This window comes from Glandiceps talaboti, chromosome 13 (assembly GCF_964340395.1).
Source record: "Glandiceps talaboti chromosome 13, keGlaTala1.1, whole genome shotgun sequence".
In the NCBI taxonomy this organism is placed as follows: domain Eukaryota; kingdom Metazoa; phylum Hemichordata; class Enteropneusta; family Spengelidae; genus Glandiceps; species Glandiceps talaboti.
Genome location: NC_135561.1, coordinates 16,974,206 through 16,989,807, shown reverse-complemented (window position 1 = coordinate 16,989,807; position 15,602 = coordinate 16,974,206). Strand labels below are relative to the sequence as shown.

Here is a 15,602-nt window from a genome sequence, read left to right as displayed (position 1 = left end):
GCTGTAGTTTGAATGCGATGTATAGTTTGACTACTAGAATTGAACACTGTACATGGATATCTTGGGCTTCGCAAATCACAACCTGTTCATGGAGATTGGTATCCCCTTATACAAACCAACCAACCAGCCAACCAAAAAACAAACAGCCAGACAGACAGACAGACAGACAAACAAAACAAACACACAAACAAACAAACAAACAATCAAACACACGAACGAACAAACGAACCAACAAACAAACGGATAAACAAACTTAACAAGCAAACAAAAGTGAAACAACATACTCGCGTCATTCATTTACACAATGAATATATAAAAGTGCAAAATAAAAATTTGGTGTTGACGTAGGAGGTGGTCATTTTAGATTTTTAGGAAGCGAAATTTACATAGCGAAACAGCTAGATGACGGTTGTTTGGTTTAATATCAATGGCGCTAGTATCATGACTGAATGTATGGATACAAAACATAGGTATCAGTTTTGTTGTGTAGCTTCCTACATTATCATATAAATCAATCCCATCTATCAAAATACACATACACAACAAAGTCTTTTAGTCTATAGACGACATTTGACACTAACTTCCCGTTTTTACCGTACAAAGCTAGCGTTGATACAAATCCTCTGGGTCGACATCTTTTGGGATTCGCTCGTGAAGACAAGATCGTCAGCTTTCCAGACAAACATGTATGGTGTCTGGACATATGGACTTTTCGGTGGATGTTTCGAGGACTGCTATCTGTGCATAATCACGTATGTCCTACCCTGTGTAACGGCTGGTAGAAATGCTGAAGCAGTCGGACAATCGTGCTGTCTTAACGGCGTTGTTTTCTTTATTCCGCTTGTCAATTGGTTCTGTCAGGCCGATGTCAGGGGCTCTATACGACAGGTGAGGGGGATCGAAGGCAGTTACCTGGGAGATATTTGTGCTCACATATGGTGCACGTACTGCGCTCTGATTCAGGAAGGCCATGAAGTCAAGACCCTTACCCCGCAGTCGTACTCTATGGCCAGAGAATGATTTGATCAAACACTGGTAGTTTACCAAGGCTTAGCCATTTGCTGCTACTCGACACCACAGTATGTCGTCACTATTTTTAACCAAGTACTTCTGCTTTTCTCATTCATGAACTGCAAATGATAACCTGCGTATGTTTACTTCTTATAAAGAAACACTCCTATTGCAATTACGTATTAGAAGACAACGACGTATAAATAATATATAGAAATCTAGTCTCAGATTCAGAAACAGATTCATATTGGATGACAATTTATAGTCTTCGTTGCCCAGACTATAAATTGGGCTTTGCCTTCGCGATCTCTCCAAGCGAGAGTCTGGAACACCAAATCCCAACTTTCACGGGCAGGAACTAGGCTTCTCGAGCAGTGCATGGGGGGGGGGGGGGGGGGGTACTTCGACATACAATATTGGCAGACTGGACGATTTAGGTACTGGTTATCACTTCTAAAGCGACTGGTACATCTTCGATGAGAGTCTGGGTGACCGAGACTAGTGGGCAATGTGAGACTGATCTCATGTTGAGCGTCATATTCAGCCTCATGTGTTCTCATAATAGGAAAATCATGATCACATGTAAGCGAACGAGTAGAATTTACGGCATTTACAGTGCATGTCTTAATATCAATTGAAGGGTATTGGAGACGACATTATATGTTTTTTCAATAATGCGTACGGTTTGAAATTTTAGCGTATAAATCTCCATGTCTTCATTTTCAAAAAATGTGCTTATCATGGGAGAGGGGTACCCCACCCACACTCTCCCTACTAGCGATCATGGTGATGTTGTCTCTCACCCAAATCAAGATTGCAAAGGAAGGCCCTTCTCATTAAGTATTTCTAAGTATACAGCCAAATGTGTGGTCTATCGTACATCTCCAGAAAGCGAGACGGGGATGGGGGGGGGGGGTTACTATATATATCTATATAAATCTCTGTAACCTTCGGGGCTACGAAAATCCTTGGCTTCAATTGGGGGAGGAGGGTATAACATTTTTTGAGATCCCCAAGATGCGGGGGGGGGGGGGGGTTGTTTTGACCAAAATACTTTCTCCTCATGAGCTACCTTGCTGTAAATTCTACTAGTTCCCTAATCATGAGGTTGCGATGCAATATCTAGGTCGTGGTTATGGTTACCTTGGTTGGGATATTAGTTATACAGTAACTTTGTTATCCGAGCAAAGTTAGTCATCATATATAAGAGGATTTTACGATTGAATTTAGTCGTTAGCATTGGTGGTTGTTTACTCACTACCTGGACGAAATCGGACGGAATCCATTTCAAATCTCACCCTGAAATCTCAGTCAGTCTTTTAAGCTCGAGACGCCACGATGCCGAAATATTGGAGTAATGGTTTATTGGGATGCTTCGGAGACTGCAGTCTTTGTATTCTGACATGCTTCTGTCCTTGTATAACAGCCGGACGAAACGCCCAGGCCGTTAACAAGTCATGCTGTCTCCATGGTCTTTCCGTGTTCGTTCCCATCCTGTACATGTTATGTGCCGCGAGCGTAAGGGGTGCCATCCGAAATGACCGCGACATAATGGGTTCTGGTGTTGGGGACTGTATCGTCCACTGTTTTTGTCCTTGCTGCGGTCTGATCCAGGAAGGAAGGGAGTTGAGAATACCAGCACCTCGTTCAGCCTCAATGGGAAGACAGTAAACAACGAAACTCAGAAAACAATGACGGAATGATTCCCCAACAATCTTGCTTCTGGAACCTTATGTAATGCGATAAATATTGATGTTGCATGCAATTCGCCGATTAAAAATTATCGCTACATATATATATATAGGTACATCTTTGAATTCACTTGAAAAGAATATACTATATAATTTCTAACATGAATATATCAATATATGTAAGTGTCCTTATCACAATATATGAATATGATTGTCGCCTGTGTTTGGCTGTGACATTTACTTACGTATCGGTAGATAAGAATCATTTGGCTCAATCGCGTAACTGAACCTCATTCATCTATGACCTTAATATTACGTTCGGCTACCAAACCTGCGGTTACCATGTACAGTTCAATACATTGTTAAAATCAGTATAATATATATATATATATATATATATATATATATATATATATATATATATATATATATATATATATATATATATATATATATATATATATATATAGCGATATATATATATCGCTACCTAGATACAGAGTTTGAGAACAACACCAGCTTTATAACAGTTCAGTTCGGGACAATACTATTACTGTTCGAAACGTAGAATATACACCAAGCGTTTACAAGACCGTACACATCAATTCTAAATGAACAGTTTGATTTTGTGCGACAATCAAATAAAGACGATTATTAGATTCGCAGTTAGCATTGTTGTATGTTGAAGCTGTGACTCTCTGACCTCTGACCTTAGACTTTCAAGCACAATGACGCTTTTATTTATTGTTTACCTTGACGACACGAGAATGAATGGAAATTTTTATAAAAACATGGCTTTAATCAGGTCTCTAAATATATAGATAATCTTCACTTGTGTTTATTCCTCATCGGTGCGTTCCATTTTATGTTTACTGCGTTACTCATACACAGAGTATATGACACAGACTGACAAACAAACAAACAAACAGACTGACCGACCGACAAACACGCACGCATGGTTTTGTATGGACGTACGCACGCACGTATGTACGTATGTATGTATGTATGTATGTATGTATGTATGTATGTATGTATGTATGTATGTATGCCTGTATGCCTGTCTACCTGCCTGGTTGCGTGCCTATGTGCGCGTGCGTGTTTGCGTGTGTGTGTTTAAATATCGGTGTTTTCCCATGGTCTTGAATGAGAACAATCTTATCAGTACTACTAATGGAGTCATAAGGGTCGAATTAAGTTTCTTCTATTCAGAATAAACTTTTTTTGTCAATCCCAAAGTTTTAATCCTGATCCGATGTTAACGCCTCCATTTAAACTATGTACTTGATCCATATGTAGCCTTACGAGCAGAGGTAGGTAAAAATGCACATAACACCAAGTACTCAATAACTGAATTGTTAAATATTGACTGGTGACATGAAGAGACCTGACACTAGAATCTCTGCTATCAGTTGAATACATCGAGCACAGACTTCCGAAAAAACCCACTGATTTTCATCGAGATGCCAAAATATTGGAGTCATGGTCTCTTCGGATGTTTCGGCGATTGTGGCCTGTGTATTTGTACCTATTTCTGTCCATGTGTCACCGCTGGCCGTAACGCAGCTGCCGTAGGGAAGTCATGCTGTTGCCACGCCTTGTGTACGTTCTTCCCAATTTTGGGGATGATTTGTCAGGCTGGTGTTCGAGGTGCAATTCGTCGAGAGAGGGATATCATGGGAACTCCTTGCGGTGATTGCTGTGTCCACTGTTTCTGTGTATGCTGTGCCTTGATGCAAGAAGCCCAGGAGCTGAAACAGCCTGCACCAAAACCGGCCGCCATGGCACGAAATTAGAACATACAGAGTCCACAAACTAATTCTGCCATTTTAAATGTGGAACGCTTGTAATGTAGTAGTGATTTGCAGTGTGCCGACACGTACAACACAAAAGTTGACATTCGGACTCTGAACAAGTAAATAGAAAGATAAATAACCATGGTAATGATCGAGCAACACTAGGTTACAAACTTTTTGAAAACAGCATTTTTTATGCATCAGTGGTTTTCCCATGATAATGCACATTAGGCAAGAATTAGAGCTTCCAGCAAAAATAACAACTGTGACGGATTTTTGACCTATCGTAAACTGTGACCATTTTGTCTTCAATTGCTAATCTGTACGAGACTTCGTGTAAACTGATGTGAGATACAATTTGCCTCGCCGAACTAGCGTAAAAGCGTCCTGGATTCAGTATTTTAAACTCACAAAATACTACCGACATGACCGAATATATGAATGTTTTCAAGTATTTTTTTTTATACTTTTGTACTCCATGTATTCAGCTCAAAGAATATAACTAATCACATAATACATTGTAAATGTTGTTGACTTTCATGAACGCCAATTCAGCTTTGATTAAAAGAAATGTTGCTTTATTTAGTATCTTCTAAGCGTCTCCAATTACAACTTCAGACATCAGACTGTGAACGAAAGGAACCTGTTACAAACAGGGCAAGTAAACAACTGATTGGATTAATAACACTTGGCACAGCAAGTTGGAGGAACAGAGACTTGTATTACAAGCCATCATTTGATAAGAATAGTTTTATGGCCACTTTACATAATAGTTCACGTTCACAAACACATTTCCAGTTCCCCTGGCATTTCATGTATACATAAAGAGGCAGAACTGTTCTTAGTAAACCATAACATGGCGTGTAATTCAAGCTTCTGTATTCAAGCCTCTGTACTTCCAACATGCTGTGCCAAGCGTTATTAATCAAATGCATTTGGTTACTTCCCTTGTTTGTAACAGGTTTCATTTGTCCATGGTCTGATATTGGCTGTTGAATTTATTCATAGACTTACGTTCTTGTTGGTAATTTTAAGATATAACTTCCCAGTAACTGTCAGTACCAAAATGAGGCTCCTAGTATATATCAAGTATTCGAGACCGTAAGTTTTGAATAAAGAAGCAATTGCCTGTATTTGAATATATCAAATGTCAAATGAATTTTCTGTAGATTCTGACTATGCTAGGGGTCAATTCATCTTGTATATCAAGTTCATCGGGATACTCGTTAAAAGTAGTCCAGTTGGGTTACATGTCTACGGACAATATCAACACATTACGTGGACAGGTGTTTCGCTGTATCCACCGTAAATATTTCAACTCCATTCAAACCCGATCCGATTGCTGTCTTGTCTGCTTAGACATTTGACAACGATTGACTGAATCTGTATGCCATTAAAGATTATGTCGCACATGGAATTTATGTAGCGGTATTATGAACCCGGGAATTCGAAGCACTGATCTGAGTGATGTTGGTATGTCAATATGGGGGCTAGAGTCAAGCTAGTTACAGAGTAGGTCACGAGGTCATTGATAACCTAAATCATTAATTCTATAAACAGGAGTCGACCTCCATTTTTTTCACTATTCACATAAGGGTGAGGGGTGATCTGTGAATGGGATACGAGCAATGGAAAGTTTGCAAAGCCACATTTATTATAATGACACATCAATTAACATACGTAACAGGTGTTATCTTTGATTGTTTTCTAGCAAATTTCACTTAAAGTTAGTGTCGGTTACCCACACTCTCGCCGTTGGCGCTCTGCCTACGAGACCACCTCTCGTTTTGGGTGGTCTCGTGGGCAGAGCCCCCAGCGGCGAGAGTCCGGGTAACCGAGATTAACTTAAAATGAGAATTTCGATAGTCTTAATGTAATTGGTTAGAGTTTCAAGCCCACGTTAGTACTATTTTATCACGGGGATTTCATAGAATAATGCTGACTTGCTTTTTCTAGACCACCAGTTATCAAAACTCTGCTGGACAAGTAATGATTTTAACACCTAAGTTCTTAATCCTTGTCCGAACTGGGTCTTTCAACTATTTAAATAGTATGTGTATTTTGAACGAAGAAAACTTATGTCGATAAATCTTGACAATTTCTTTTAAAATTGGCAGACCTACACTTACGTGAGAATTTCTACCATAAGTCTGGTGCATTCTTTATTCTCCTAATACATCGCTATCTATGTTCATACACGTGCTAATGTCATATATATCATTTGTGTCAGCATATAGGTGGTGCAGTGATTCACGGTACACATAGCGATACTATTGTAACTATATACAAAGTACTAGTCATACATTGTCCCAACCCTGAATTTCACCTTACTCAGCTACATGTGGCACACAATGATAACGCTTTGACCTATGGATCACGTGCTGAACGACAGTTGATAGATATGGAAAATATTTATGTATCTCATGACATAGACAGAGAGTGGAATGAATTAATTTCATATAAATAAAATTCAAGTCCATCTCAGCAAATATGTATATTCTGTGTAAACAATAAGTTAACTAAAACCTATATAAAGCTGCGTATGCGATATCACATCACGATATACTGTATCTGTATAGGTCTATTAACAGAGTTTCGACAACACTACAAACTTGTACAAATTTATCAAGGGCAGAAAAAAAACATGCCACGGTATTGGAGCAACGGACTATTTGGATGTTTTGGTGATTGCGGACTGTGTTGTCTGACGTACTTCTGTCCATGTATCACAGCTGGGAGAAATGCTGAAGCCGTCGGTAAATCATGTTGTCTTCATGGTCTCTTCGTATTCCTGCCTATAGTGCACATGATATGTGGTTCCAGCGTCAGGGGAATGATTCGACAGGAGAGAGATATCATGGGGGCGGAGCTTGGAGATTTGGCAGTGCACTGCTTCTGTCCGTGCTGTGCCTTAATACAAGAAGCTCATGAGCTGAAGATTTCACCACCGACCGAAAAAGCTATGGCGAGGCAGTAAATTTGACTGTATGTTATCATTATGTTTTATCATCCTCATCACCGAAGATAAATTATTATGTTGAATATCTGATCAAAAGTGTCTCCTAGACAAGAACATATAATTGGAAACTGTCGAATGTCATCGGACACTCTCAATAATTAAACTGATCGACTTTGATGAAGTACATGCACTTTGTTTTGCAATATGCTCTCTTTTCAATAAACATTCACATTACTACTTGTACTTCTTCTAATGGTACCAATAGACTTTCCGGTTCCAAGGTGCATTTCGCGAGATGATGTCGCTTATTTTGTTACATTTAGTCTTGTTTTGTCTATATTACGTTTGAAATAACATTTTCATCAGAAAATTATGGAAACACATGTTGACCTCTTTGATTATGAGTGATTTTATAGAATAAGACAACCACCCCCTGAGTAGCGCGTACAAACCCCTCAGCGCGTACATGACATTGTACGGAGAGAATCGCAATGCATCTTGGAACCGGCAACAGGTCTATTGTATGTGTACGTTAGTCTGCCACATCATCAATGTATACCTTCCATCTGAAAGGCAAAGAAAATACTTGATGAAATGTGACGTAATATTTCTACCATAGCTCTGCTGAAGTTCGTATTGAAGTACACCGTGTTGGACTTGCCACTTCCTGTCGTAAATGTGCTACTGGAGTTATTCAGTAACCGTGCCATCTTATCTTTTTAAAAACCAAATACTTTGTACATTTTTAGATAAATTTTGTGGTATTATAAATTATCAAGCTTAGTATGAAACTAGACATTGACATGTTACATCTCTTTCTAAAATCACCTCACTTTGATCTTCCATTGACTTAATACCACACAGTTTTGGAACTACAGTATGGATACATGTTATAAGCTCAGCTGAAACCCCCCCCAAAAAATTAACTTATTAACGTCTCGCCCCCATCCTTTGCATTCTCCAACTATATCTCTCATTTTGTTATCAGGGCACTTTATTTTCAATTCCAGTTTTTTTAGACAACGAAATTTGTCCTAAAATGTTAGCCATCAATGAAACTGTCCGCAATCATGTTAACCATCACACAGACAATCTCTGGCAACAGATGACTCACATGCTTACATGTCTTGTTTAGTTGTACACCTGTTCTTCAGTAAAGTGTAGGTAAACAGTGCCCACATGATGATGATGATGATGATGATGATGATGATGATGATGATGATGAACCGAAGGAAAAACTTTTTAAAAATGTATGAATTTGAAGTATAACTTTACTTTATTACGGATCCTTGCCTGTTTGGTGGATTTAAATGGCAATTTGAGGCAAACTACATTGTTTTGGTCCGAGTCGAAATAACAGACTTTTGCTTCAAAGTTTCCTGTAGAAGTCGTTATACAGGAACTGTGCCATAGTTATAACTAGCAGTAAACGGTCTTCCCAATTAAGTCTCGATCATCGTGTGTGCTCTATATTAAGTATCATCTGATCATTTATAGGATAAAGATTGCTGTTAGAATCCTCACACATTTAAACCACTAAAGAGAAGAATTCTTTAAAGCTGAGAACAGATATTGACAATGTGATGTAAAGGACGGTTCCACATCCTCCTTTCAGGCCACTATTGATTCCCGTACTATATATCAAGATTGAACAACATAGAGTTGTATGCTTCGTCTTGTGCACGATTGTTTCTTGAAAACAACTGCTTGGTATAAACAAAGTATCTTGTATTTAGATCTAATTTCCTGAAATAAATATATACCACGACAATTATTTGATATGTGCATTGTTGTCATCATTAAAACTCTCTCTGCCATCCCCATGTACGTAAGTAGTATGGGTGCACTGTAACACAGCTTGGCAAAGCAAACACTGCTAAGTATATTCTGGACTATATGTTTATAGCAAGATTTGTCAATCTGTGAGAATACTTAAATCACGCCACCATATTACAAAATAAGCATTTCGGAGCATATTTACATTATCGTCAGTTTGGATATCTAAAGGTACTAGTAATTCCTCAACTTATTTTTGTTAGAATTCAGTCCTGTCTCACAGATAATATAAAACTGGTTTGATATAATAATTATATGGAATCCCACAATACTTAGTGTTATGCTCTGATAATGAGCATGATTTCGCGGATTTATGCAAATACTCGCCTGTGGCTAATATTTGTAATCCACTGAATCATGCGAGGAGCATTATGACGTAACCTAAAATTGATTTCATGGTATCATATATTTATTACCTAATTGATACAATCTATACATTTTAACTACAATTTTAAATCGAAATTTTACGAATACTGTAATGTTTCTTCGCACTTTATTCTCCATCGCGTATCAAATATGGTCTTGGACGGCTATGCAAACTACGTAATCGCGTGACTTTCATTCATCATCTGTCGATGTGCGATGTGCGATGTCAAGCACATGCTAAGATCGATCGAGAGATCGATGACTCAGATTGTATGGTGGTTTTCCAGTCAAAATTGTGGGACTTGGCTTTGCAATGTAATATCAAATTTAGTTTTAAAATGTAAGTAAAACTTACTTTGTCATTTACAATCATGACATTGTGGGATTTGACATAAAATTAATGGCAGGAGCAAGTCATTGTGCATTCGAACAGTTATAATCTATATTTATACTGGATATAAACACTTATCTCCCAAGAAGTCCAGTGAGGGCCATTCCTCATGGGTTCAATGTTAGTGAGTACCCGGAGAAAACCTGCGTTGTTCGGTAGAGTCAAACTGAACAGCATGTACACTCTTCTTATTTACCTTGTTGTTAATTTAATAAAACCCTGAATGGATTCAAATGTTCGAATGTTCGAACCCCGACCTCAGTGGTAAGAGGCAAGTGGTTTAACCACTCGGCCACCGACAAACCCATAATAGTTGTGAGAGAGAACAGTTTTTTTATCTGTTCTGTTTGATGTCACCCAGGTGAAGATTTGCACGTATTTATATGCTAATTTATCGAAACAAAAATGTTAAGCAAACTGGCCACACCAGCAATTGTGCATATTACACCAGAAGACTATTGCTAATGGCATCGAAGGCTATCCATGTAGTGTGACTGATGTCATATTATGTATTTATTTTCAAACTGAGAATAAAAAAGATCATAAACTTGGCCTGTACCGCTTGAAAATTAAGACTGGCAATTTCAGTGGTGGTCGTGATGTAATTGCACTAAAATGTGAATATATATAGTTTGTCCTATCTGAAAATTCATCACATCATGGGGGTTGCCTTTTCTATATGCGTATCGTCGCAGACAGATAACCCAGGCAGATATAAATACACTAAATACACAAACTATTTACACAGAGTATGTATGACAGGGTCAACTTTAGAAATGATAAATTGGTAGTGTTAACGCCAAACCCTAAAATTAAACATACCATAACATGTCGTGATAGCTCTGATGTTTGTCATGAAGGTGGTATAAGGATACAACACATTCCCACCCGGTAACAAAGATATGTACATTGTTCCAGCTGAATGGTTTACATACCCGTACAACGGCGCAGGGTCAACCCCCAATTACTACTTCTCGATGGGAACGCCTCGCCATCCTTCTGTAGTTACTGTAGTTCTCTAGATCTGTTACTCATTAAATATTACCCAATCATCGTGAACGTTCGGTGAGAGGGCTTTGAAGGAACGTTTACTCGGCTATATTACCATCCAACATAATTTTAGGTTGCATTAATTGCAACTTTTCAAGTGTGGAATGCTAATGGCAATTTGGACAGGGTATGTCGATTTGCCACATGGCTTTATTAATGATGTTCCAGTGACATGCCACTGTTTCCAAGGTATAACCAGCGTAATTACAAGTTAAAGCTATGTGAAATACGCCAAATCTAAAACTATCTATACATTGTTATCCAAATTTCGAAGATTTTACTGTGTCCATATATAAAGCGTTGTGTTAACATTATCTTGTATACTACCAAGTTTTCATCTATACACTAAAATCAGTTTTTTTAGAAAAGACTTGAGACAAGAAGTTATTTAAGAAATAAATGTTCTTGTTTTCTTTTTTTAAACGAGTGCCAACTTTATTTGATAAGACTAGTTTCATTGGCATTGACACCAGGTTGCACTACTAAAGAGAAAATGCAGCTAGCTATTAAACGAACTTGACTCGGAGAACTTGTATGACCTGCAGGTATCTTGTGCAAATATTGAAACGACAAGATAACCGTATCAGTTCTTAATCTATGTTCCCTTGTGAATGAAATATTGTCATTGTGTGATGACCTGTAAGCACATGCATGTATAATCTAATTTCAACTACAGACTCGCGACAATAACTAGTCCTTGTCAGAAGAGCAAATAACCAAGCAACACGAGTTTTCAACCTCTGATTCGTCGAGGGCTCATTCAACCTTAACTTTGCACATAATGTGTTACATTTATACCGATAATTTCAAATGAAATATAAATTGAGCGAGTTGTAACAATATGATTATGATTAGCTTGAGTTTGTTGTCACATCAGGATGATTTATCGATCCTGATAGACAAATTAGAAACGACTAAAAGGAGAATCTATACACAGTATTTAAAAAAAAAGGTAGGCCGTAACGTTTTGAACGTGGAGCAACGCAACGGTGCGTTTGCATCACCTTCAGCAGAGCCGACCGAGCTTAAATCATGAAGGCGACATTCCGTATTCTCTCCCTTGCCAATGCCATGACTTCCCTGTATAACATAGAGGAAGATTCGTTTTGATTTGTATGTTAAAACTTACTAAACGTTACTTAAAACTGAAAATATCACCAGGGTAATATCCAATTTACTGTCAATTTTCGTATTGCCATGTTATTAATGGAATCCAACGCACAACGTGCATATTTAATTGGACGTGCAGTTGTCTTATCATCTCTGTCTGTCGCAGGTCATGTGAATTAACGTTGATGGGCATGCATAGTCCAATCGTATGATGGACAAATAGATCATTAGCTAGCTCCATTTGTGTTATATTTTAACAAACGTTCGCTAAGCCTCATCAATAGATACACAGCTCGTCAGCAGTTACATCTTGCAATCCAACGGTCATCGTTCAGAGTTTACAGTTCTACGTTACGTTGTAATCAACAGAATAACGCCAAGATGCCTAAAATGTGGAGTAACGGTCTCTTTGGATGTTTCGGAGACATTGGTTTGTGTTTGATAACATATCTCTTGCCCTGTTTAACAGCTGGAAGGAACGCAAGAGCCGTAGGAAAACCCTGCCCAATACACGCGCTTGCTTTCTTTGTACCGATTTTGCATATGTTTTGCGCGGCAAAAGTTAGACGGCTAATTCGAGATGAACGAGACATTATGGGGACACCATGCGGTGACATGATAGTTCACTGTTTCTGCCCGTGTTGTGCGTTGGTTCAGGAAGGCCAGGAATTAAGGGAATATCCAGCACCAATGGCTGCATCCATGGGAAGGGGCTAGTAATGCCATCACCAGCCTGAGTGTGCTCAATGGAATTCCACTAATTGGATATCCACTATGGTAGAGTAGAGAAACGTACCAATATCATCAACCTTTAGGAATATAAACGTAATCTATTTGGAATTATTTTTTTCTTTTCTGATATTTTTAAATCAAGTAAACAGCAAATACCGGACCGTACATGGTGATGGCACCTTATGTGTACATGACCCAGTTATAATAAGCTGATAGCGATGTGACATGTTGTGTTCGGAAAAGTCAGCTTCCATCGCAGTTTGATGACGTGGAACCATCCGAGATCATCCGACGCTTCAGTGTTTCATATAGCTATAGCAGACAGATCTTCAAGGATATTTCAATTACCTTTTGTAATGGTAATTCGTCGGACTCACTAAACCAAGAATGACGTCAGACGTCGACGGCTATTTTTTTTAAGTTGTTGAATATTCATCCTGTATGATTTATTTTTCTACTGAACACAATAAGAAATTGATTATTGTCTACAATCTACAGAATATAAATTGTTAAATAATTGATTCTGACATCGTCAGTTCGATGTAAATGTACACCATATTTTGATAATCTGATGATGCTCACATTTAACGACTATCTATGCATATTATAATTAGGGAGTGGTCTTTATTTTAAGTACTGAAGGACTAAAAAATACCTCTGACTCTCGTCAAAATGACGTATAGATATGTTATCACCCGATTGGTTCAAATTCCGAAGGTCAAAATGTCGATAGAGGGGAAGCGGTAGATATGTTATTTTGACAACCTTTCTTTTAATATTTAAACAGAATATGAGTCAACGGTGTATCTCTGAAGCGATGTCCTCAGGTGACTATGACTACATTTGGTTAGAAATGTACAATCCTATTTTTAGCAATTCTAGAATACTGAAATATTACAAAAAAACATACTGGAAGATTCTGTATGATTTACCTAGCGTACAAACAATAAATCGGATTTTGAATTTGCTAAATTTACAGTATATGTGATCTTCTTTTTTCGACCTGTGTTTGAAGAGTAAAACATCTTACAGATAATTCGCCTAGGTAAATACAAGTCTTCTCCAGAGCTGTGTTATTTCAAACTCACACTAGTGATTTGCTAGGTAAACCATTATAATGTATACATTTGTTACATCTCTAATATTAATCATGGGTGCAGTTTGCACATTTTAAATATCACTTTCAGAAGTTACTTTATTTCATGAAATAAATCATGGTGTTTTTTTTTACACTCTCACTACTAAAACACGTCTGGGCATGTCTTTAGTCAAATAGAGCGATAGTGGGAATTTGGACCGAAAACTTCGTCACTGTTGACACGCCTCTTCAATCACTGCTTAACAGGAGCGCCACCAACGACGATTAGTTCTGTGTACGACACTGCAGCATGCGATCATAAAGGTGATTTCATGGGCGTATACATCCACATTAAATATCAGCAAACATTAATAATATAGTCGTTGGGTTTCCCAACCTCATACCAATTTACCATCGTCCGCAATTTGCTCCTTTCTTCAAAACGCATGACAAGCCGCTGTACAGAAGCCACTGAATTTCGTAAACTGACTCGGCCGAAAAATCTCAGGTTCTGTCTTTATTGTCACATAAATGTAACTGGTTTTGTCAAGTTCTAACAAGACCAGGAGTGCAAACATTAATATGCTAACATGTTGATAAACAAATGCTAAAAAGAGTTATTTAACACGTACACTTAATGCTCATATACATCGCATTATCTATTGAACTTAAATGACCTCGACCGCGGTATAGATAACTGACGTGTGTACCTACTGTGACGTCACAGTAAGCTGTGATATCTATACAAAAGATGACGTTCTGTAAATTTTTATAGGAATACAGCGAATGTCTCACGCCAATGTTCATGGTGATTAATAAAAATAATAAACATTTTTTAAGTTTAATAACTTAAAAAAAGTTTAACCTGAACAATGCATACATTAACATCACCCTGGGTATAAAGACAAACTGAAATACCTGACGTAGGTGATGCCAGAAGTATCAGAGAGCTCAAGGAACGCCTACATGTAAATAGACCTTGCATGCATGAGATGGATAGAGCTTAACAATATTCGCCTTAAATAGTTGTATGGGAACTGTCTGCCCCTGTGTTCCCTTTATGTTGCTATTACGGGAATTAAGGTATAGGCAAACTGTGGGTGATAGCGGTACCGCACGAAGCTGTGGATATCATCACTACTATATAACCAAAGTATGTATGTATGTATGTATGTATGTATGTATGTATGTATGTATGTATGTATGTATGTACTATGTGCATGCAATCTCTCTCTCTCCCATTCTCTCTTTCTCTCTCTATGCATTCGTTTATATATAGCTTGATTTGTAGTAAATTGTTACAGTAGCACTAATCCGTCGTAATATAATATACGTTTTATGCTGGCCCACATCATCACGTACGTGCTATAGTTTAAAATGTGTTTTTCCGTTAGACGATAACAAAATGCAATAAATGCACAAGTTGACCAAATTGCGTTGAAATACAACTTTTTGTCTATTTATTAATTACAATGTATTGCTGGTTGAGGTTACTTTACAGAGTTCATACTTTACAACACAACTCTCGTGTAACCAACAGCAACACTGCTATTTACATTGCATGGTACATCACTTCAGGTCAAAG

The 15,602-nt window shown here is 38.0% G+C and overlaps 3 protein-coding genes across 3 annotated transcripts; all 3 read left to right on the top strand.

Moving 5' to 3' along the window:
- Positions 1-4,162: 4,162 nt before the first annotated feature.
- Positions 4,163-4,495, top strand: LOC144444357 (uncharacterized). The gene has a single exon (XM_078133771.1). It carries the CDS (start codon positions 4,163-4,165, stop codon positions 4,493-4,495), a length of 333 nt encoding a protein of 110 aa, XP_077989897.1.
- Positions 4,496-7,139: 2,644 nt separating this feature from the next.
- On the top strand, positions 7,140-7,472 carry LOC144444356 (uncharacterized). Its single transcript, XM_078133770.1, has one exon. The coding sequence runs from the start codon at positions 7,140-7,142 to the stop codon at positions 7,470-7,472; it is 333 nt and encodes a 110-aa protein (XP_077989896.1).
- Positions 7,473-12,588: 5,116 nt separating this feature from the next.
- On the top strand, positions 12,589-12,924 carry LOC144444355 (uncharacterized). The gene has a single exon (XM_078133769.1). It carries the CDS (start codon positions 12,589-12,591, stop codon positions 12,922-12,924), a length of 336 nt encoding a protein of 111 aa, XP_077989895.1.
- Positions 12,925-15,602: the final 2,678 nt, after the last annotated feature.